Source organism: Somniosus microcephalus, chromosome 7 (assembly GCF_052327205.1).
Source record: "Somniosus microcephalus isolate GS21.2 chromosome 7, FLI_Smic_1.0, whole genome shotgun sequence".
Lineage (NCBI taxonomy): Eukaryota > Metazoa > Chordata > Chondrichthyes > Squaliformes > Somniosidae > Somniosus > Somniosus microcephalus.
This window is the reverse complement of record NC_140993.1, coordinates 117,715,556-117,738,141: the sequence shown is the minus strand read 5'-3', so window position 1 is coordinate 117,738,141 and position 22,586 is coordinate 117,715,556. Positions and strand designations below refer to the sequence as shown.

General features: G+C 44.4%; 1 protein-coding gene across 1 annotated transcript in view; it reads left to right on the top strand.

Moving 5' to 3' along the window:
* prkdc (protein kinase, DNA-activated, catalytic subunit) overlaps positions 1 to 22,586 on the top strand; it is a 300,538-nt gene that overhangs the window by 106,082 nt on the left and 171,870 nt on the right. The window contains 8 exon segments of the mRNA XM_085992889.1: positions 9,069 to 9,232; positions 9,771 to 9,917; positions 10,258 to 10,365; positions 11,677 to 11,749; positions 11,752 to 11,902; positions 16,278 to 16,372; positions 17,230 to 17,329; positions 18,704 to 18,837. Of these exon segments, the coding sequence (XP_085849015.1) occupies positions 9,069 to 9,232; positions 9,771 to 9,917; positions 10,258 to 10,365; positions 11,677 to 11,749; positions 11,752 to 11,902; positions 16,278 to 16,372; positions 17,230 to 17,329; positions 18,704 to 18,837 (972 nt within the window).

Sequence of the window (22,586 nt, the reverse complement as noted above, 5' to 3'; positions counted from 1 at the left end):
TGTTTCGATAGCTTGCGCAGTTCCGTTAAGTACTCAGCATTGCTTTCGTCTTTGTGTTGGTTCCTTTTATGGAACTTAAATCGTTCTGCTATCAGCAGCGGTGTGGGGTTTAAGTGGTCCTGTGTGATTTCTACTATGCTTTTGAGATTCTTGTTCACAGGCTTCTCTGGGGTTATTAGGTTTCGCAGTAACCCATAAGTTTTTGCATCCATGGAATTTAACAAAACCAGTGCTTTCCTAGCATCTGGCACTTCATTTGCCCTGCAGTACACCTCAATACGTTCCACATATGTCGCCCATTCTTCGACTTCATTGTCGAACGTAGAGATACTGCCACTCTTTGGCATCCCTGGGTGTGATTTAACTGTCAAATATGGCGTCTCCCGCATTTCCCCTTCTTCTTCGCTGGCACAAAATGGCGTCTCCCGCGCTTTCCTTCCTTCCCGTGCTCGCCGTTCTTCTCCGCTGCGGCTTCTAAAAATGGCGTCTCTTGCGCTCTTCCTTCTCCGCGGCTCAATGGCGTCTCTCGCGCTCTCCCTTCTTCTCCCCGCGGACACTGTTCAGCCCTTGAGCCCTGGCTGTGATCTGCGCGTTTTTTTTTTTTCTTTGCGCCTTTCCCGTTTCCGCCGCTCGGTCCTGAACCCGGCTGCTGCTTTACCCTCTCTCCGTTTTGTTTTTCCTCGACGCCGCTCGGTTTTCAACCCCCAGCTGCGCCTTGTGCGCTTCACCCTCTATCTTACCCCGTTGACGCTGCTCGGCTTTTTCTCCGCCGACGGTCGGCTCCAGCCGCCGCTATCCGGGAAGGGTCTGCGCTGTACCTGTCGTCAGTCTGTTGCTGATCGTCGTGGCTGGGGAACCAAGCCCGGCTCTCCACAGCCTCCCCTGTGATGTTCACTCTCTGCCGGACGACTGGGCGGTTGCTCGTGGTCGACGCCCGTGCTTCTGGCCTCGACTTTCTTCCACCGCCCTGCGGAGCGAATCCTCGAAGGGAAATGCAGAGTTGCAGGTAGATTCGAATCGACACTCGTCGCCACTGTTAGATCCGTGATTCTGAGAGTATAATGTTTTTCAATAACCACATGGATGCTGTAACTTAACAATCAACAGGTATTTACTGTAGTAGGGTAGTCTCAAGACTGGGGTACAGAGGCATGCTCAAAGCTTATATACAGGTGTGGTCACTGCCGGTACTACAGTATACAGGAGCTGTAAAAGTAGTTCTCTCTTAAAGGTACATACACTACAGTCTGCATGGTGGAATGGTTATGTGAATGTGAGCATAGAGAGAGAGGGAATGGGTAAGGGTGCATGGATGTGACTGTGAAGTGGGATGTGGAGGAAGAGAGTCCTGAAGCTGAGTGCTGATGGGGGATCAGGTTGAGGGTGATGGAAACTTCATACTTACTTTTCCTGTACGGTGAAGGTCATGGAAGCGCTTCCTGCACTGCATCCAGGTCCGACGGGTGACTCCCTGAGAGTTGACCTCTGCAGCCACCTCCATCCATGCAGCCCTGGTCTCTTTGGGAGGCCTCTTCCTCCCTGAGCTAGGGAAGAGGACGTCCCTGTGGGCCCTAACCCCATCCATCAATGTCTGCAATGAGGTCTCATCAAATTTGGCGGCAGCTCGGGCTCTGCTGCTGGCAGCAGCTGGTGCAGGCTCCTCTGCCATTTTGTACGACTGGTTGGGAAGCCTGCAGAGGTTGAAAAGCTTGTTGGAGACTTTAAAAGCACCACGAATGATGACATCATACTGTGGGGCTTTCTGACTGGAAATGGATAATTAGCAAGGGTGCCCACACGCTGGAAATTAATTGGCCAATTGAGGGAAAATTGTGTGCAGCTGGCTGACCCATTTAGATTCGGGTCGGAACCCGACATTCGGGGAACCTGACAATTCCCCGCACCTTTGTGTCTGTCTTCACGGAAGAAGATGCAAAAAACTTCCCAGAAATAGTGGAGAACCAAGGGTCTCACGAGAATGAGGAACTGAAAGAAATTTCTATTAGTCAAAAAACTGGTACTGGAGAAATTAATGGGACTGAAAGCCGATAAATCCCCAGGACCTGATGGCCTACATCCTAGGGTTTTGAAAGAGGTGGCTGTAGAGATAATAGATGTATTGGTTGTCATTTTCCAAAATTCCATAGATTCTGGAACAGTTCCCACGGATTGGAAGGTAGCAAATGTAACCCCACTATTTAAGAAAGGAGGGAGAGAGAAAACACAGAACTACAGACCAGTTAGCCTGACATCAGTAGCAGGGATAATGCTAGAATCTATTATTAAGGACGTGGTAACAGGGCACTTAGAAAATAATAATAGGATTGGGCAGAGTCAACACGGATTTATGCAAGGGAAATGATGTGTTGATGAATTTGTTAGAGTTTTTTGAGGTTGTAACTAGTAGGATGGATAAGGGGTAACCAGTGGATGTGGTGTATTTGGATTTTCCGAAGGCATTCGATAAGGTGCCACACAAGAGGTTATTATACAAAATTAGGGCTCATGGGATTGGGGGAAATATACTAGCATGGATTGAGGATTGGTTAACGGACAGAAAACAAAGAGTAGGAATAAACGGGTTATTTTCGGGTTGGCAGGCTGTAACTAGTGGGGTGCCGCAAGGATCAGTGCTTGGGCCTCAGCTATTTACAATCTATATCAATGATTTGGAGGGGACCAAATGTAATATATCCAAATTTGCTGATGATACAAAGCTGGGTGGGAATGTAAGTTGTGAGGAGAATGCAAGAACGCTTCAAGGGATATAGACAGGCTATGTGAGTGGGCAAGAACATGGCAAATGGAATGAAATGTGAAGTTATCCACTTTGGTAGGAAAAATAGAAAAGCAGGGTATTTTTTAAATGGTGAGAGATTGGGAAATGTTGATCTTCAGAGGGACCTGGGTGTCCTTGTACACGAATCACTGAAAGTTAACATGCAGGTACAGCAAGCAATTAGGAAAGCAAATGATATGTTGGCCTTTATTACAAGAGGATTTGAGTATAAGAATAAAGAAGTCTTACTGCAATTATATAGGGCCCTGGTGAGACCACACCTGGAGTATTGTGTGCAGTTTTGGTCTCCTTACCTAAGGAAGGATATACTTGCCATAGAGGGAGTGCAATGAAGGTTCACCAGACTGGTTCCTGGGATGGGGGGGATTGTCCTATGAGGAGAGATTGAGTAGACCAGACCTATATTCTCCAGCGCTTAGAAGAATGAGAGGTGATCTCATTGAAACATACAAAATTCTTACAGGGCTTGACAGGGTAGATGCAGGGAGGATGTTTCCCCTGGCTGGGGAGTCTAGAACCAGGGGTCACAGTCTCAGAATAAGGGGTTGACCATTTAGGACTGAGATGAGGAGAAATTTCTTCACTCAGAGGGTGGTGAATCTTTGGAATTCTCTACCCCAGAGGGCTGTGGAGGCTCAGTTGTTGAGTATATTCAAGACAGAGATTGATAGATTTTTGAATATTAATGGAATCACAGGATATGGGGATAGTGCAGGAAAGTGGAGATGAGGTAGAAGATCAGCCATTATTGAATGGCGGAGCAGGCTCGAAGGGCCAAATGGCCTACTGCTGCTCCTATTTCTTATGTTCTTATGTTATGTTCTTAAATGTGAGGGTGTGTCAACTGGAAACCATATGCTTCCCACAGTGAGGAAGGGAATGTTAGAGAGTAATTCCCAGTTCTTATTCACTTTCTAAGACCAGTTACTGAAAAGCACTAGGAATTCCTGGGAGCAGGTTCCCAACCTCCCTCTCGGCCAGAAGTGGTGGATTGAAAGTAGGATTCCAAGTATCCTATCTTTCATCATATACCACATTAATAATTACTGTAGTAAGTTTAATTTTTGTAAATGAACTCCAATTTATTCATCATCCATGTCTCCACCCAACAGTAGATAACACCTAGGATGCTGGCTTTTTAAGACATCTGCATTACGCAGGGAGCATCTTGGTCAAGGGCTCTTCTCCACTGTGTATACACCTTCATTCTGAACCATTCGTGTTGATGGCACTGGTCTTTTATCTTCCCTTTGCACACAGGATAAAGTCCTTGCAGTCTGTTTAACTGGTATTTGTTTCTGGCTCTTTTGCAGAGAATGGGCCAGAAATTCGCGGCCAGAAGCGTGAGTACGGTCGGGGTACTCACGCATCTGGCCGTTGGAAATGCCGGCGTTCAGCAGGAACAGCGCATGCGGGGAACGCCGGCATTTCCAGACCCGAGGTCTATTCACAGCGCGTGCGACTGCACAGGCAGCGCTTGCGCAGTGAACTTTGTGGATTTCAATGATGGATTCAGTGAGGGTAAGTCCTTAGAAGTTACACTTGAAAAAAGCAAGTGTAAAGTTGTTCATTGGCTGCGGAGGAAGATATATTTTATCGTGGAGCTTCTGAAATGCAATATTTTTGTTTGGGAAAGGGAGGGAAGTTATTTTAAGAAATTTTAAGTAAGTTTTAAAGTTAAAATTTTTTTTTTTTTTTTTTTTTAAAAGGGTTTTCAGAACGGTAGGTAGAAGGAGCAATTGTGGCTGTGTGAATGGAATGTGAGAATGAGTTATGTATGTATGTCCACATATATTCCTTTACGTATATGTATGTATGTTTTATATTCCTTTACTAATGTGTATGAATGTATGTTTTTAATTATGATTTTCCAATAAGTTACTTTCTCTGAAAGTCATAATTAAATAATACATTCATACACATAAGTAAAGGAATATATACATAACACGCAAAGGAATATATACAGACATACATACTTTCAGAAGCTCCACGATAATAAATATCTTCCTCTGCAGCCTCTGGAGCAACTGTACCCATGCTTTTTTCATGTGTAAGTTGTAATGACTTGACCTCACTGAAAGCATTAATGAAAGCGGCAAATTATACTGCGCACGCGCTGCCTGTGCAGTCGCACGTGTTCTGCCTCTGAACCCCTTCGTTCAGAGGACAGGAAATGCCGGTTTTCCCCACATGCACTGTGCATGCTGAAAACCGGCATTTCATCCAGCCAGATGCGTAAGTACCCCGACCGTACTCGCGCATTTGGAAGGGAATTACTGGGCCAACATTTTACATGTCAATAAAATGAAAAATTTAACAATTGCACGACTTGCCCCCTCGCATCTGCGACTGAGGGTCCAAGGAGGTGCATTGCGCAAGAGGTCATCATCGTACGTATCCTCACACTGTTCCCTTTGGGGAACTGTATGAAGTGGTGGAAGGATTTATGGCCGTGATTAACGCTCATTCTGTGACCGTAACCATCTTTGAACCAGCCATTAGGGTGGTTAGTCCTATGGCGGGAGGGTTTTACGGGCTCCCACAACCCATCTGAGGGGGGGGGGCCACCAACACCCACGGACGCAAGTATCCCGCTGGATGTCCACCCAGAATATAAAGTTGGAGCTCCGACTCCACTTGCCGGGACTGTCTGGAGTGGGGTTCAAAACCCTACTCCTTCTGGCCCAGCGGCGGGGATGCTTACTGCTACGCAAAAGGCCCACTCCGCACAAAAGGTGACACCCATACGTTTCCTGCGCCTTTTCCCTCCCCGTGACTGGAGCCCTATGCTGCCATTTCACGTTGCTAATCGGATTGGGCCTTTGTCATAGCGGTAGGATCCCCGCCGCTGGGCCAGATCAGGGTAGGGTTTCGAACCCCGCTCCAGACAGTCCTGGCAAGTGGAGTCGGAGCTCCGGCTCTAAGTTCTGGGTTGACATCCAGTGGGATATTTGCGTCCGTGGGTGTGGGTGGCCCCCCCTCCTTGTATAGCTTGTGGGAGCCCGTAAAACCCTCCCGCCATAGGACTAACCGCCCTAATGGCTGGTTCAAAGATGGTTACGGTCACGGAATGAGCGTTAATCATGGCCATAAATCCTTCCACCACTTCGTACAGTTCCCCAAAGGGAACAGTGTGAAGACACGTATGACGACGACATTGCTAAATAAATAAATGGAATTAAAAAAATTCTTTTAGGGCTTTTAAAAGTCTTTAAATTGCTTTAATTCTCTTTAAAACTACTTCAGATTACTCAAAATAATGTAAACATTTTAAAAAGTTTATAAAAGTTACCAAAATCTTCAAAAAACTTCCAAAAACCTATTTAAACTGCTGCTTTGCATGTAAAAATGCTTAGCAGCTTGACAGAAACATTGGGGGCGTGTCCAGTGAAACTGAGACCTCAAGGGGCGTGTCTCACTTGCACTGCACGCTCCTGGCTTCGCGCTGGCTGCACTCCTGGGCGGCGTGACGTCATACGCTGCCCGGGATTCTTCTTTCTGTTTCAGCAAGTGCAGGCGTCCCTGGAGCTGATCGGCAGGAGCGCGGGGTAAGTGCAAAAACGGGGCTGCAAGCCCCGTTCAGCAATTTCTGGCCCATTATTTTAATTTTTCAAAATGGTTTTAATTTAATGATTAATGCAGATAGATTCATTTTGTTTGTGCCTTCAATATTGGTCAGTTGAGGCCATGTGCCTTGTTTGAATCTTTTCCAATCAGGTTTTCCTTTGGCTGTAGTTGATACCAGTAGCTGACTTTTAAGATCTGCAAAGATTTTCAGATTTTTCTCACATACAACTCTTGGGGGGGGGGAGAAAGTCATTATAGCCCCATTTGGGGTGCTAACTTTTAAAAGTTGAGAAAATTAGCGTCAGGCGCTAATGGGTCTCAACTTTTAAAAAAATTCGGTTTGGCGCTTCAGGAAGGAAGTGGAGCGCTAAATCAAGCGCTGCACTTCATTCCTGGAGCACAGCAGGCAGGGCGGAATGGGCCGCGCAGCGCTGCCGCGTTGGAAGGCTCCTTCCCTCTCTTAAAGGGACGGGCCATCGCTGCAGGCTCTGCAAGGGCAAAACTTACCTGGTCCCCGACGGCAGCTGCAATCTGGCCCGATCAGCCCGCTGCGCTGCAGCAGAGTGCCATATGATTGATGGCTGACGAAGAAAGAAAAAAAAACGGAAGGAGTGTTTCAGATTGTTTTTCACCTACCTTGGTCACTTCGCCTTTAATCATCGTCCCCGATCAGCGTCTCCTGCAAATGTCGGTGTTTTTGCCCGGCGATGCTGCAAGGGGCAGAAATAAATTTCGAGTCCAGGGCGCTACCGGGGCGACATCAGAATCTCCGGGCGCAGGAGATCGTGGTGCTAGGGTTTACCGCCGCCGAAAACTGGCAGGTGAATTTCGCGGGTGGCGGTAACATCGCCGCGCCCAGGCGGAAAATCCTTAGCGCCCCGTTACCGCCCCCCACGGACGTGCTAAGGCATTGAATTTCTAGCCCTTGGTGTATTGTGGACTGACGTTACATTATTTAAGAAGTGTGAAGCTGACGCCAAATTCAATGAAGTGCCCATTCTGGCTATTGGAAGGCAATGCTTCATACAAGTATAAATGTCTGTTGGATGACTCGATGGCCATTTATATGTAGAAGCTGAATTTCTTTCAAAGAATGAGGATGAAGAGACCCTTAGTAAATAATACTTAATTTTGTGAAGGAAAGGAGAACATAGGCATGTGTGAACAGGGCTGACAGAGGATTAGGACTGCTGTTCATGTGAAGGTTAAACTCCAACACAGACTTGTTGGATCAAACAGCCTGTTTCCATGTTGCAATTACTACGTAATTTTGTAAAACATCTACAAAATGGATTCTGCTGCTGGAAAATGCTAAGCGTAAGCATTAAAATAATTCCTTAACAGTCAAGCCCACATTAATAGTGACGTAATAAAACTCACTACACACTTGGTTCGAGTATAAAGCAAGGCTTTAATCAACTTGTTTCAAAACATGGAGGTCTAGTTGTACTTCACTAGTTCCTGTCTTACAAAATGTCCCTGGACAAGCTGGGCCCACGCCCGAGTAGTTATACTCCTTGGACAGTGCCACCAGCTGGCTGTCCAGTGTTATTTCATGAGTCGTTTCTTCATGAGATTTATAACAAATAGCATGTAGCTCCTTTACTAAAGACTGTCATTAAAGTACATTTTGAAATGTATTATTTTCAATTTTCATTCAAAAAAACGTTACTTATAAATCTAGATACTGATGATCTAGACTTGAATATAGGGGGTATGATTAAGAAGTTTGCAGATGATACTAAAATCGGCTGTGTGGTTGATACTAAAGAAGGAAGCTGTAGACTGCGTTAAGATATCAATAAATTGGTCAGGTGGGCAGAACAGTGGCAAATGGAATTCAATCCAGAGAAGTGTGAGGTAATGCATTTGGGGAAGGCTAATAAAGAAAGGGAATACACATTAAATGGTAGGACACTGAGTAGTGTAGAGGAACAAAGGGACCTTGGGAGTGCATGTCCACAGATCCCTGAAGGTAGTAGGCCAGGTAGATAAGGTGGTTCCAAAGGCACATACGGAATGCTTGCCTTTATTAGCTGTGGCATAGAATACAAGAGCAGGGGGGCTATGCTTCAACTGTATAAAACACTAGTTAGGCCTCAGCTAGAGTACTGCGTGCAGTTCTGGTCACCACATTACAGGACAGATGTGATTGCACTAGAGAGGGTACAGAGGAGATTTACAAGGATGTTGCTGGGAATAGAGAATCTTAACTATGAGGAAAAATTGGATAGGCAGGGTTTGTTTTCCTTGGAACAGAGGAGGCTGAGGGGAGACCTTATTGAGGTGTATAAAATTATGAGGGGCCTCGATAAAGTAGATAGAAAGGACCTATTTCCCTTAGCAGCGGGGTCAAAAACCAGGGTGCACAGATTTAAAGTAATTGGGGGAAGGTTTAGAGGGGATTTGAGGGGAAATTTCTTCACCCAGAGGGTTGTGGGGGTCTGGAACTCACTGCCTGAAAGGGTGGTAGAGGCAGGAACCCTAACCACATTTAAAAAGTACTTGGATGTGCACTTTCTAACCTGCAGGGCTACGGACCAAGAGCTGGGAAGTGGGATTAGGCTGGATAGCTCTTTGTTGGCCGGCACGGACACAATGAGCCGAAATGGCCTCCTTCCGTGCTGTAACTTTCTATGATTCTATGATAAAATACAGTATATTGAAGAAATGCTTATGTATTTCCACTTGAATCGTACAGCTGCTTCTTCTGAGGAAATGCTGAAGAGGTGTGTTGCATGGGTGGCAGAGAGGCCACTGACTTTTGCAGTACCATTCGCAGACATGAAACCTGTCATATACTTGGATTCATTCCTACCACGCATTTCCGAACTTGCACTTTCTGCCAGTGACCGACAGACAAAGGTAAGCCAACATTCTCTTCGTCCAGATTTTATGTTTCTGGTCAGATGCGATATTCCTACTGGATGGAAAGCCTGTTGTGTTCGAGTGCATTCTGCTCCCATAACACTCTTCTTGCAACATATCCTCTACATGAGTAACATGCCACTTTCTCGATAGTTGCCACGTTGTATCGACCAGAAATTTTTGTGTTTCTTTCAGCCTGTACTTAAGATCATAAAATGCTGCATTAGTTAACCACTTATTATGTAGTTAGATTGTGTTCTTTTACATTTTATTCATATTTTAAAGCCTGTTTTATAAATTGCTTCCTAACTTTGGATGCAGTAAACTTACTTTCCAATTCATAAACTGAAAATGAGGCACTGTGAGCATGTTGGAAATGTGTTGTCTCAGGCAAGAGATTGTTATGTAGCCACTCCATAGTTACAGATCTCTTAATTTGTCAATGTTTTTGATGACACTGCTAAACTTATTAAAAACATGAAGAATTTTTTTTTTAATGTTAAAACTATTTTTTATAAATAATAAATCCTGCCAGGTTGCAGCTTGCGAACTGCTGCATAGTGTGGTTGCTTATATGCTGGGAAAAGGATCCCAGATTCCTGAAGGACAGCAAGAAACAATGTACAAGCTGAACAAACACATGTATCCAGTCTTACTCCGTCTCGGTTGTGACGTGGATAAGGTAAGAAAGCTATGGGCCTGAATGTAGGAGTACGTAGATTGATTGATTAATTATTAACTTTCACAATTTCACAATTGTAGCTGCTCTGAAGATTTGCATGTGGTAATTCACTCTGTGGTTAACAAGCTGGAGCGAATCCATGATGATACAACTTGCAAGGGGTCTGCAGAGAGGAGTGGCCTCCTTTTTCTTCTATATTTTCCTTGTGTGTACTGTATATGCCCTGAGTAGGTGACATGTTAATGTGATTGTTCAGGACAGGCCCACACCTTGTTAGGTTTATGCAGAGATTGAGTCTTAATATAATAACTCTTTGTGTGTATTTTTTAATTATTTGTAGGTAACCAGTCAGTTGTTTGAACCACTTGTTATGCAACTTATCCATTGGTTCACTAACAACAGGAAATTTGAAAGTCGGGATACAGTGGCGATGCTGGAAGCTATTCTGGTAACAATTGTTCACTTACGTTCTTAGTATTTGAGCACTCAAAACAATCTTTAATTCCCTGTAAGCAGAGTGATTGTAAACATCTGTCTTGGCCCACATAGGACTGAAGTATTTTTGCTTATAAAAGCCAGGAGACCAAAAACTTTGTAAACAGTCTTGTTAAAGGGAATTACATGACTAGAAATGAACCAGGCAGCTCAGTAATGTTGGATGTTTACAAATTTCAGATGTTTATTTCAAAGTTTTTATCATTTACAGATTTCCTTTTTGTCTTTCTGTATTTAACTGTTGATCGTGTTGTCTACTAATTGTTACTTTTCTAAGGGCTGGAGGGTATTGAAATAAATTTCCAAATTAATTTATTACACTGGCAAGTAATTATTTCCTTATTAAAATGTCTGAAGATTTTTAAATACTGAATGTATATCCAGAAGAGGAGGAACAGTAACTGAGAAATGGCTGATTTTTTTAAACGTTGATAATTGATGCTGAATCACAGTGGGCAGAACTGATCTTCATGCTACAGAGTTTGGGACACAGAACTAATGCAATAGTACAGGCGGAAGTGCACCTCCATAAGTTGTGTTACATTCTTCAGCCAGTGATGGAATCATGGCTTACATTTACCGGGCAATGCTTTGACCAAAAACAGACTGCAGTGTAGCTCAGTGTTCATAGAATCATAGAAAGTTACAGCACGGAAGGAGGCCATTTCGGCCCATCGTGTCCGCGCCGGCCAACAAAGAGCTATCCAACCTAATCCCACTTCCCAGCAATTGGTCCGTAGCCCTGCAGGTTAGAAAGTGCACATCCAAGTACTTTTTAAATGTGGTTAGGGTTCCTGCCTCTACCACCCTTTCAGGCAGTGAGTTCCAGACCCCCACAACCCTCTGGGTGAAGAAATTTCCCCTCAAATCCCCTCTAAACCTTCCCCCAATTACTTTAAATCTGTGCCCCCTGGTTTTTGACCCCTCTGCTAAGGGAAATAGGTCCTTTCTATCCACTTTATCTATGCCCCATATAATTTTATACACCTCAATAAGGTCTCCCCTCAGCCTCCTCTGTTCAAAGGAAAACAGACCCAGCCTATCCAGTCTTTCCTCATAGCTAAGATTCTCTACTCCCAGCAACATCCTCGTAAATCTCCTCTGTACCCTCTCTAGTGCAATCACACCTTTCCTGTAATGTGGTGACCAGAACTGCACGCAGTACTCTAGCTGAGGCCTAACTAGTGTTTTATACAGTTGAAGGATAACCCCCATAGTGTTGTTTTTGTTCTGAAAGTTGAAAACAAATATCTAATTTTGTTAGGATGGCATTGTGGATCCAGTGGACAGTACTCTGAGAGACTTCTGTGGGCACTGTGTTCAAGAGTTCCTAAAGTGGTCATAAAGCAGACAACCCCACAGCAGCAGCAGAAGAGTCCAGTAAATACAAAATCACTCTTCAAGAGACTCTATAGCCTTGCTCTTCATCCCAATACGTTCAAGCGACTGGGGGCAGCCCTTGCCTTTAACAGCTTATACAGAGAATTCAGGTAAACCTATTTGGGACCTTTCATTTATATAATTTAGATAGTTTCATATCTGGACCAAAATCAAATCCTTACCAATGTATTGTACCTAGAAGCAGAGTTGAACAATTTATGTAAGGTAACTGCATATGGGAGTGCTCTATGACTTGCATTGAAAATCATTTTTGCCAAAACTTTTACAAGTGCTCATTAAAATCAAATTGTTTGGAGCTTATATCATCATCTTTAGTCAAAATATATGGAGATACACTCACCTGTCATTTTCTTAATTGTAGAAGACTTATCATTTCACAATTTAAAAAATTGTGAGAAATTGTTTATTATTTACAGTCTGGAAATGTACTTTATTTTAAAGCTTTTACCTTTGTTGAAATACAAATTACCAGGTGGCTTTTATTCCTCATATATACTGAGTACTGCTATCACTTGTGTTGAAAAATCCATTTTAAAACAGTCATTCTTTAAAATGATTGTGAAAAGATTTGACATTGTTAGATGCTTTCAATGGTAAAAGTTAGAGCAACGCACAAAACAATTTCTGTAAATATTCTAAAATTGCAAGCTCCAAGTTGGTATTAAGCATTTTAAAACTAAGATGATACATTTCTAAATTTTGTAACTATAGATTTTCACAGAAAGTACATCTCCCTCTTGTTTCATCTGCATTAATTTGTAGTGCAATTCTGTTCGAGGGCTGAGGTGTGCTTTTAGGCAAATGTTAATAGTTGTGCTTCTAGCCTCACTCTCCCATCCCCCAGCACACATCCTTAAGTCACAGGGCTGCAAACACGACCACAACTGATACACAATTGGTCTAGTCGTTCGAAATCCAGTTTGGCATGACCACGTGTCTCACTCTCCTCAACCAAATCCTCCAATCCAGGATCATCATGGGAGTCTAGTGCTGACCCACAGCCCCATTTCTCTGATAAACTGCCTGCTCAAACCTCTGTCCCCTCTCCCTCAACACTCACCTCCAATACCAAGTGTGAAGAGCTCATGGGGAATTCTTGTCTCTGAGGTTTAGATCATCCGTGCAGCTGTTTCTGCCACTTATTTTGCTTTCATTTCTCTACCTTGCCACTGACCTCTCTCCAGTCTAGTTTTGAATCCTTATCACTTTGCAGTTTCTCTTCCATCTTCCTTGTCTGCCCTTTCTAACCTCATCTCTGCCATGCAACCCATTTACTGCTCTCTTGCTCTCCTCTTCACTCAGCTCTTAGTCACTCAATTACTCTCCTGACCCCATACTCCCTGACACTAATGATTCCTTTATGCTCCGGCACCGTCCGTCTTTCAAAACCGCTATTATCACCCCACAAAAAAACAAACAAAAAAAAAATCCACCCATGATGTATCCTCTCCAATACCACCCCATTTGTAACTACTCCTCTCGAAGATATTGAATCTTTTTACCTCCCGGCTCCATAGTCAAATCTCCTAAGATTCCCTGTTTGAATCCCTTCTGTCCTTGTTTATAGTCTCAAGACCACTCTAGCCAAAGTCATAAATGGCATCCTCTGTAACTGCGATTTGCCCTCCTCCCTTGTCCTCTTCAGCCATGCTATCCTCCTCTATTGCCTCCTTCTGTTGTCCAGCTCCTTGGAACTACATTCATGTAGCTCCATTCCTACTTGTCCAAACGCAGCCAGCACATCTCCAATAATAATTTCTCTTTCAGCCGCATGCAACCACCTCTGGAGTCCCCTGGGAATCTACCCTTGACCTCCTCCTCTTCCTTATCTATATGCTGCCCTTCAAGGCCATCCTCTCCAAGCACAGCTGATATCCAGCTCTACCACTGCATTCCTTCCCTTGACCCCATGACCACCTCTGTACTGTCAAATTGCCTGCCCAACATCAAATTGTGCCAAATATGCTCCAAATTAATATTGGGAGGACTGAAGCCATCATTTTCGACCATCATTATAAACGCCACTCCTTCATCATTGACTCCATTCCCTCGCCATAGCCACTTGCTCAGTGAATTAGACCACATGGAACCTTGGCATCCTATTCGACCCAGAGCTGAACTTCAAACTCCCATTCCCTATCTTCAAACGTTATTTGCTTCCACCATTGCAAAATTGCCTGCCTCCACCCCTACCTCAGCCCCACTGCTCCTGAAATCATTATCAAAGCTTTTATAACCTCTAGACTAGTTTTTTTTCTAGTACCCACCCTTCATAAAGTCCAACTTGCCAAAATTCTGCCATCCATAATGTATGCTGCACTCAGTCCTGCTCATCCATCTCCCCAATACTCGCTGACTACAGCCGTGTCCCACCTGATCTCTGCAATATCCTGAACCCTCATAGACCTTCTTCGATTCTCCAACTCTGACCTTTGTGCATCCTGTTCACCCTTCATCCCACCATTGTCCATCCCTTCCTGGCCCCCATGCTAGCTGATATTGTTAACGGGTCTGTCTCAGGTACTGTCTACCTCCCCTTCAAACCTGCTATCATCACCCCCCTCCTCAAAAAGCCAACCCTTGACCCCTCCGTCTTTGCAAACTGCTGCCCCATCTCCAACCTCCCTTTCCTCTCAAGTCCTTGAAAATGCTGTTGCCTCCCAAATCCGTGACCATCTTTCCCGTAACTCCATGTTTAAATCACTCTAATCAGGATCCACCCCGCCACAGTACTGAAACGGCTCTTAGGATGTCATTTGTGACTTTGCTATGTGACTGTGGTAAACTATCCCTTCTTGTCCTCGACCTGTCTGCAGCCTTTGACACGGTTGACCACACCATCCTCCTCCAACACCTCTCCTCCGTTGTCCAGCTGGGTGGGACTGCCCTCGCCTGGTTCCATTCTTATCTATCCAATCGTAGCCAGAGAATCAGCTGCAATGGCTGCTCATCCCACTCCCGCACCATTACCTCTTGAGTCCCCCAAGAATCTGTCTTTGGCCCCCTCCTATTGCTCATCTACATGCTGCCTCTCGGTGACATTATCCGAAAACACATCAGGTTCCACATGTACGCTGAAGACACCAGCTGTACCTCACCAGCACCACCTCCCTCAACCCCTCCACTGTCTCTAAATTGTCAGACTGCTTGTCCGACATCCAGTAGTAGATGAGCAGAAATTTCCTCCAATTAAATATTGGGAAGACCGAAGCCATTGTCTTTTGGTTCCCACCACAAACTCCATTCCCTAGCCACCGACTCCATCCCTCTCCCTGGCAACTGTCTTGAGGCTGAACCAAACATTTTGCAACCTTGGTGTTGTATTTGAGCCTGAGATGAGCTTCCGACCACGTATCCATGCCATCGCAAAGACCGCCTACTTCCACCTCCATAACATCGCCCGACTTTGCCCCTGCCTCAGCTCATCTGCTGAAACCCTCATCCATGCCTTTGTTACCTCTAGACTTAACTATTCCAACACACTCCTGGCCAACCTCCCATCTTCCACCCTCCATAAACTTAAGTCCATCCAAAACTCTGCTGGCCATATCCTAACACGCACCAAGTCCTGTTTCCCCCCCCACTGTGCTCGCTGACCTACATTGGCTCCCGGTTAAGCAACCCCTCGATTTTAATATTCTCATCCTTGTTTTCAAATCCCTCCATGACTTTGCCCCTCCTTATCTCTGTCATCTCCTTCAGTCCCACAACCCCCCCACCCCACCGAGATATTTGTGCTCCTCTAATTCTGGCCTCTTGATCATCCCTGATTATAATCGCTCCACCATTGGTGGCCGTGCCTTCAGCTGCCGAGGCCCTAAGCTCTGGAATTCTCTCCCCAAACCTCTCTGCCTTTCTCCCTCTCTTTCCTCCTTTAAGACGCTCTTTAAAATCTACCTCTTCGACCAAGCTTTTGGTCACCTGCCCTAATATCTCCTTATGTGGCTCGGTGCCAAATTTTGTTTGATAACGTTCCTGGGAAGCTCTTTGGGATGTTTTACGATGTTAAAGGCGCTATATAAATGCAAATTGTTGTTGAATCAACTGCCTTGGCCTTACCGCTCCATCTTTAAAATTCTTCTGAAATCCATCTTTTCAAACAAGCTGTTGGTTATCCTCCCAACTCTCTATTACTTGATGTCTGTTTCTTTATCTATTTCGTTCGCCTCCCCCCCCCCCCCCCCCCCCACCGCAAAACGTCTTGGGGCATTTTCTATGTTAAAGGTGCTATATATACGCAGGTTGTTGTTGTAGATAGCAGTATACAGTATTTGCATTCGATGCACAGATTAGAAGCAAGGGTTGATTATTTAGCACTCGGTGGGGGATTTAATTTTCCTGAGCAAAGTACACTTCTAAACATCGTATACCTAAACAGAGCCATCTGACACACTGATGTACGAATAAGCTCAGGATTTATTTTATTTGGTAATTACTAGCAGTGACACTTTTCTATTTTTCTAGGGAGGAAAGTGCCTTGGTTGACCAGTTTGTGTTTGAAGTATTGATTGTGTATGTGGAAAGCCTTGCTCTAGCACATGCAGATGATAAATCATTGGGTAGGTTCTTTGTCAGATCCACTGTAATTTATCTGGTATGCAGCATGCTAAAGTATCATCAGTTTTAAGGCATTGTTAACTGTGCCTTATTTTAACCTTGCTACCCTTCTTCTGGAAGGAAGTGGATTTATGTTTTGACGGTGTCTGCCTATTTGTCTGTTCCTCCATTAACTCATGAATACTAACTGGTCATGTCTGCAATGCTTCAAAAGTGACTTCAGCATGTGAGACATTTTTTCCCGAGAATTGTGCATACTGTCCCAATAAACTATCTGTAAGACTGAAATGTCAACTTTAAAAAACACCAGTACATTGCTACTAAACTACTTCGGGTTTTATTTATCTGTAATCCCTATCTCTGTAATCTCCTCCAGCCTCACAGATATCTGCGCTCCTCTAATTCTGGCCTCTTGAGCATCCCCGATTTTAATTGCTCCACCATTGGTGGTCGTGCCTTCAGCTGTCTAGGCCCTAAGCTCTGGAACTCCCTCCCTAAACCTCTGCGCCTTTCTACCTCTCTTTCCTGCTTTAAGACGCTCCCTCTTTGACCAAGCATCTACCCTAATTTCTCCTTATGTGGCTCGGTGTCCAATTTTGTTTTATAATACTCCTGTGAAGCGCCTTGGGACGTTTTACTACGTTAAAGGCGCTATATAAATACAAGTTGTTGTTGTTGTAATGGTTGAAGCTGTTTATGTTCTATTATTTTATTTTATTCAATTTGAACACCTTTGCTGTGAATTGGGAAAAATGGCATAATTCCAATTAAAATCCCTGAAATTCATATTGCTGAGGATTGTTCTTTATTTTAAAATAAATTGTTACTAATCAAAACAATTGGCAATTTCCCTGTGTAGGTACAGTTCAGCAGTGCTGTGATGCTATTGATCATCTGAAACGGATTATCAAACAGAAAGCTCCTGCTTTGAATAAACCCGTAAAAAGGCGGGTGCCCAGGTTTGTGTATTGTTTATTGTGAACTTTTCAACTTGATGATTCAAAAAGGGATTGTGCATGTTGCCAAAAGAAGTCAATGTTTTTTCTTTCGTTTAAAATTTATTAGGTTAGTTTATTTGACCCTTCTCTTCCCCACGCCCTGCTCCCAAAAAAAAGTGTTGATTTCTTGTTGGAGAACAGGCCCATGGATGCTAGACATCCTCCAGTACTCCACTCAAGTGATCACTATTCCTGTGTCAACCTTGATGGTGAATTTCAGCAGGATATTTGACTGGATGGCATCACAACTAAATGCAATTTTGTTTTCACTCTTCATCCACACATGTATTTACAAAAGGGGTCATCAGGATTGTGAACCCTGGTTAATTTGCTTCCCTCCCCCCGCCCCCCCCCCCCCACCCCAACCCTTCCCTAACCCAAAGGCACCAAGACCAAATGTATTGTCCCCACCACAGTCCCGGCTAAGATAGCTAACTCGGTACATGGGGTGGAGGGTCAAACCTGGTAACCTTTCTGGGTTGTATGATTTAGCTACACACTGGATAAACTTGCTAAGTTATCAAAGAAGCTTGTGTACCAGTCTTTAAATAGTGGACAGGATAGCACAGCCATCTCAGTGTTATCCTTTGCACTCTGGAACCAAAGTTCGACTCCAACCCCAGAATAACAAGATGGAACTCTCTTCTGGCTATGTGAAAGGAGTTGGAACAGTCTTTTAACAATTGCTAATGGTCACAGCTTAAAATTGTATCTAGTTTGACACTAAATTGGCCATCTTATTCAGAGAAGCCACAGAACTTACTGAAAACTCTGCACCATACATGCTGTGTTAATTGTTGTCTTGACACTTCAGTGTGCTATTGCCGAGTGAAGTTGACCTGCAGATTGCAGTACTTCAAATACAGAATGGTAAGATGTTGATTAGAGGCCAGGCACTTGCTCACTGGAAGAGAGGTAAAATTGGGTTAGCAATCCACGCACATGTAGCGCCAACCACCAAGTTCAAGGAGAGTCTAGATAAGAGCCTTATAGCAGGCCTCCTCAATATCTTCTCAATTGTAGAACTGTGCACAAGACAGAAGAGTGGAGACGGGGGAAAAAATAAAATGTGAAGCAATACCTGTGAGAAAAAAATTGTTTTTTTTGTGATGGTGTGAAAAGAGCTTTGCAAATTCAAGGACTGAGAAACTCCTAAAGCCTTGTGACTTGGAATAATCTGGAATCAAAAATTGCTCCTGGCAGTAATTTGCACAACTAGTGTCTCTGATATCTATACTAAGGAGTGTGAACAGGTAGCTATTTATAAAAAAAAAATCTACAGAATTGTGAGTATACCATAATGTGCTTTATATCTTTTACATTTGGTTTCTACAGGGGATTCTCCTCTGATCAGTCAGTCTGTTTAACAGAAATTGTCATGTGGCTGTTGGCTCAATGTGGACGACCCCAAACAGAGTGTCGGCACAAATGCATGGAACTCTTTTATGAACTAGTTCCCCTTTTGCCAGGTGTGTTTTTTTATTTTTAAAAAGGAAAACCTATATTTTATAATAAATATGTCTTTAATTTCTATTATCTCTGTAATTTCTTTTTTAGAAAAATAGCAGAAAATATTCAAGTTGCATGCAACTTTGACATGTTAATGAAGTATTGCTACAATGTTACTGTGGTGTATGTAACCGTTCCACCTTTAAGAGAACTATTTTAAGAGATGCACTACTTTATCTTGGCTGCTGTATACTGTAATACCGGTGGTGACCACACCGGTATATAAGTGCTGTGTAATGATTTATTGGGCAGTTCAGCCTGACCTTCGACTAGTAAAGACCTGTTGAATTTATTCTTGTGGTCTGTGTGCAGTGATTCTTATTAACAATAACTAGAACACACAGACTTAACAGTGGCGACGATGACGATCTTACCCTGCGGCAGAGATATATCCAAGGCAGTTTAACGGGCGTCGAGAAGAGGCATCCGCCCTCATCATCCTGCTGAGAAAAGACTCGGGTCTGAAGAGCAAGGAAGAATCCTGACACGAAGCCTTCCATCAGCAACAGGCAGTGATCATCCCTTCTATCACGGTGGTGGAAGATTGCGAGGATGCCTAAGCGTGGTAACATCAACGATTTCGATGCCGATGTTGAAGATTGGGCCACGTATGTAGAACGCATAGAGGTTTATTGTAAGGCAAATAAAATATCAGATGAAGATAAAGCACTAACCTTACTAAACTCAATGGGTGCAAAGACATACGGGCTATTGAAGCATCTTCTATCACCAGCTAAACCGGCGGATCAGGCTTTCGCTAATATTGTTGCTGTCCTGAGAAATCATTTGAACCCCACACCGCTGATGTTAGCGGAACGATTTAAATTTTATGCGAGAACGCAACTGAAAGAGGAAAGCAACGCGGAGTATTTAATTGAACTGCGTAAGCTAGCGAAATACTGTCAGTTTGGGGAAAGACTGACAGAGGCACTGAGAGACAAATTCGTGTGTGGATTGTCGAAAGAAGGAACACAAAAGCGGCTGCTTGAAGAGAATGATCTTACACTTGATAAGGCTGTCACTATTGCAGCATCGCACGAAGCCGCAGCGAGAGGCACTGCGGAAATGCAGCTGAAGGCAGCGGTACTCAGCGTAGATCAAATGGCTTTGGGTACAGCGAAATGTTATCGTTGTGGAAAGACAACACACGATCAGAACCAATGCTGGTTTAAAAATCAGGAATGTAGAAAATGTGGCAAGCTTGGTCACATAGCTGAAGTATGCCGGTCAGGAAAGAAGACCAGCAACAAAAAGTCACCGCAGGAAAAGTGCAGAAAGGTACATAAGGTGGCTGAGAAGAGTTCGGATGAACAGAATTCGGATTCAGACTCCCAACAGCAAGGAACTGGGTAGTCTGAGAATTCACAATGTGAGTAAGGAAGCTGACCTACAAACTATCTGGGTCACACTTCAGATAGCAGGAGTCCAAGTAAAGATGGAATTGGACACCGGATTGGCGTTGACGGTCATGAATAAGCAAGATTACAAAAGGTTATTCACACATATTCCCCTACGGGATACGGAGATAGTATTGCAGACATACACGGGGCAAAGAGTATACCCCATCGGAAAGATAAAAGTCAAGGTGGTACACAAGGGCAAAGAACACCAAGGAATGGACTTGTATGTACTACCTGAGGGAGGTCCACCACTTCTGGGACGGGAGTGGATCAGGAAAATAAATATGGACTGGCACTCCCTAAAAGCAATAACGGTAGATTCCGGAAAAAAAGATGTCAAACCTGAACGATTGTCCAGAATATTGGATGAGGCTAAAGAGGTGTTCCAACAGGGACTGGGAACACTGAGAGGAATTACGGCAAAAATCAAGATTGCAGAACATGCAAACCCAAAATTTTTCGAAGCCAGACCGGTACCATATGCGATACGACCTGCTGTGCAAGCTGAGCTGGAAGGGCTAGAACGTTCAGGAGTACTGTCTAAGGTGGACTGGAGTGAGTGGGCCACGCCCATTGTTCCCGTCATGAAGCGTTCATCGAGTAACAAGCCAGGGGAACCGGGGAAGGTCCGCATCTGTGGAGACTTCAAGATCACGGTTAATCTGGTGCTTCACACTGTGCAATATCCGCTTCCGCGGATTGAGGATATCTTTGCTTCATTGTCTGGCGGGAAACACTTCACCAAGATAGACCTGGCGCAAGCGTACTTACAGATGGAAGTTGAGGAAGAGTCGCGCCAGTATCTCACAATCAACACGCACAGAGGCTTGTATCGATATAATAGACTGGTTTTTGGAGTGGCTTCGGCTCCAGCAATTTGGCAGAGGGCCATGGAGCAGGTATTACAGGGAATTCCAAGCACTCAATGTTACTTGGACGATATCCTGATTACAGGAGATGACGATGAGGAACACCTTGCAAATTTGAAACTGGTGCTCACCAGATTGAAGGAATATGGACTTCGAGTTAATCGCCAGAAATGTGAGTTCTTTCAGAAACGGATCTCGCACTGTGGTCATGTCATTGACCAGGAGGGGCTGCACAAGTCACCTGACAAGATCGAAGCTGTTGTGAAGGCTCCCGCTCCGGAAAATGTATCCCAGTTGAGGTCGTTCCTAGGGTTGATTAACTATTACCATAAGTTTCTGCCAAATCTATCCACGGTGCTGCACCCGCTGAACGCTCTTTTGCAGAAAGAAGTACCGTGGAAGTGGAGCGAGGACTGTAAGAAGGCCTTTCGCAAAAGCAAGGCATTGATCACCTCAGAGGAAGTGTTGGCTCACTTCAACCCAACGCTACCTATTCGTTTAGCTTGTGATGCTTCTCCTTATGGTATTGGAGCAGTACTCTCACACAAGTTGCCAAATGGCTTGGAAAGGCCAGTCGCATTTGCATCCAGATCATTGACCTCCGCTGAGCGCAACTATGCTCAGATAGATAGGGAGGCTCTCAGCCTTGTGTGGGGAGTAAAGAAGTTTAATCATTACCTGCAGGGCCAGAAGTTTACACTGCTGACAGACCACCAGCCGTTGGTATCCATTTTTAACCCTAAGAAGGGTGTTTTGGTGATGACAGCACAGAGGCTCCAGAGATGGTCCCTTTTCCTAGGGGCACATCAATATCAGATAGAATTCAAAGGTACAAAGCAGCATGGTAATGCTGATGGGCTGTCGCGCCTGCCACTACCTACTGAGGAGGAGGCACCGACGGTTGACCCGGTGGAGTTATTTCACTCGACCATCATCGAATGTTTACCTGTCACCAATGCAAATATTGAAAGGGAGACTAGGAATGACCCGACACTGTCCCGGGTCTACGAATTGACAGTAAAGGGATGGCCAGCCCATGGTGATCCACTGTTACCGGCATTCTCAGCAAGACGAGAACAGCTGTCCATCTGTCAGGGAACATTGATGTATGGAACAAGGGTGATTATCCCTCCTAAGTTAAGAGAGAGAGTTCTAAAAGAACTACATGAAGGTCATCTGGGGGGAGTCCAGATGAAAAGCCTTGCTAGGGCTTATGTGTGGTGGCCGGGTATCGACCAACAGATGGAGGATCTGACGAAAAGCTGCTCAGGGTGCCAAAAAGTCCAAAATGCACCTCCAATTGCACCGCTGCATCCATGGGAATGGCCTTCAACCCCATGGCAACGTGTACATATTGACTTTGCTGGTCCATTCATGGACTCCATGTTTTTAATTGCGGTGGACGCACATTCTAAATGGCCAGAAGTGATTAAAATGACT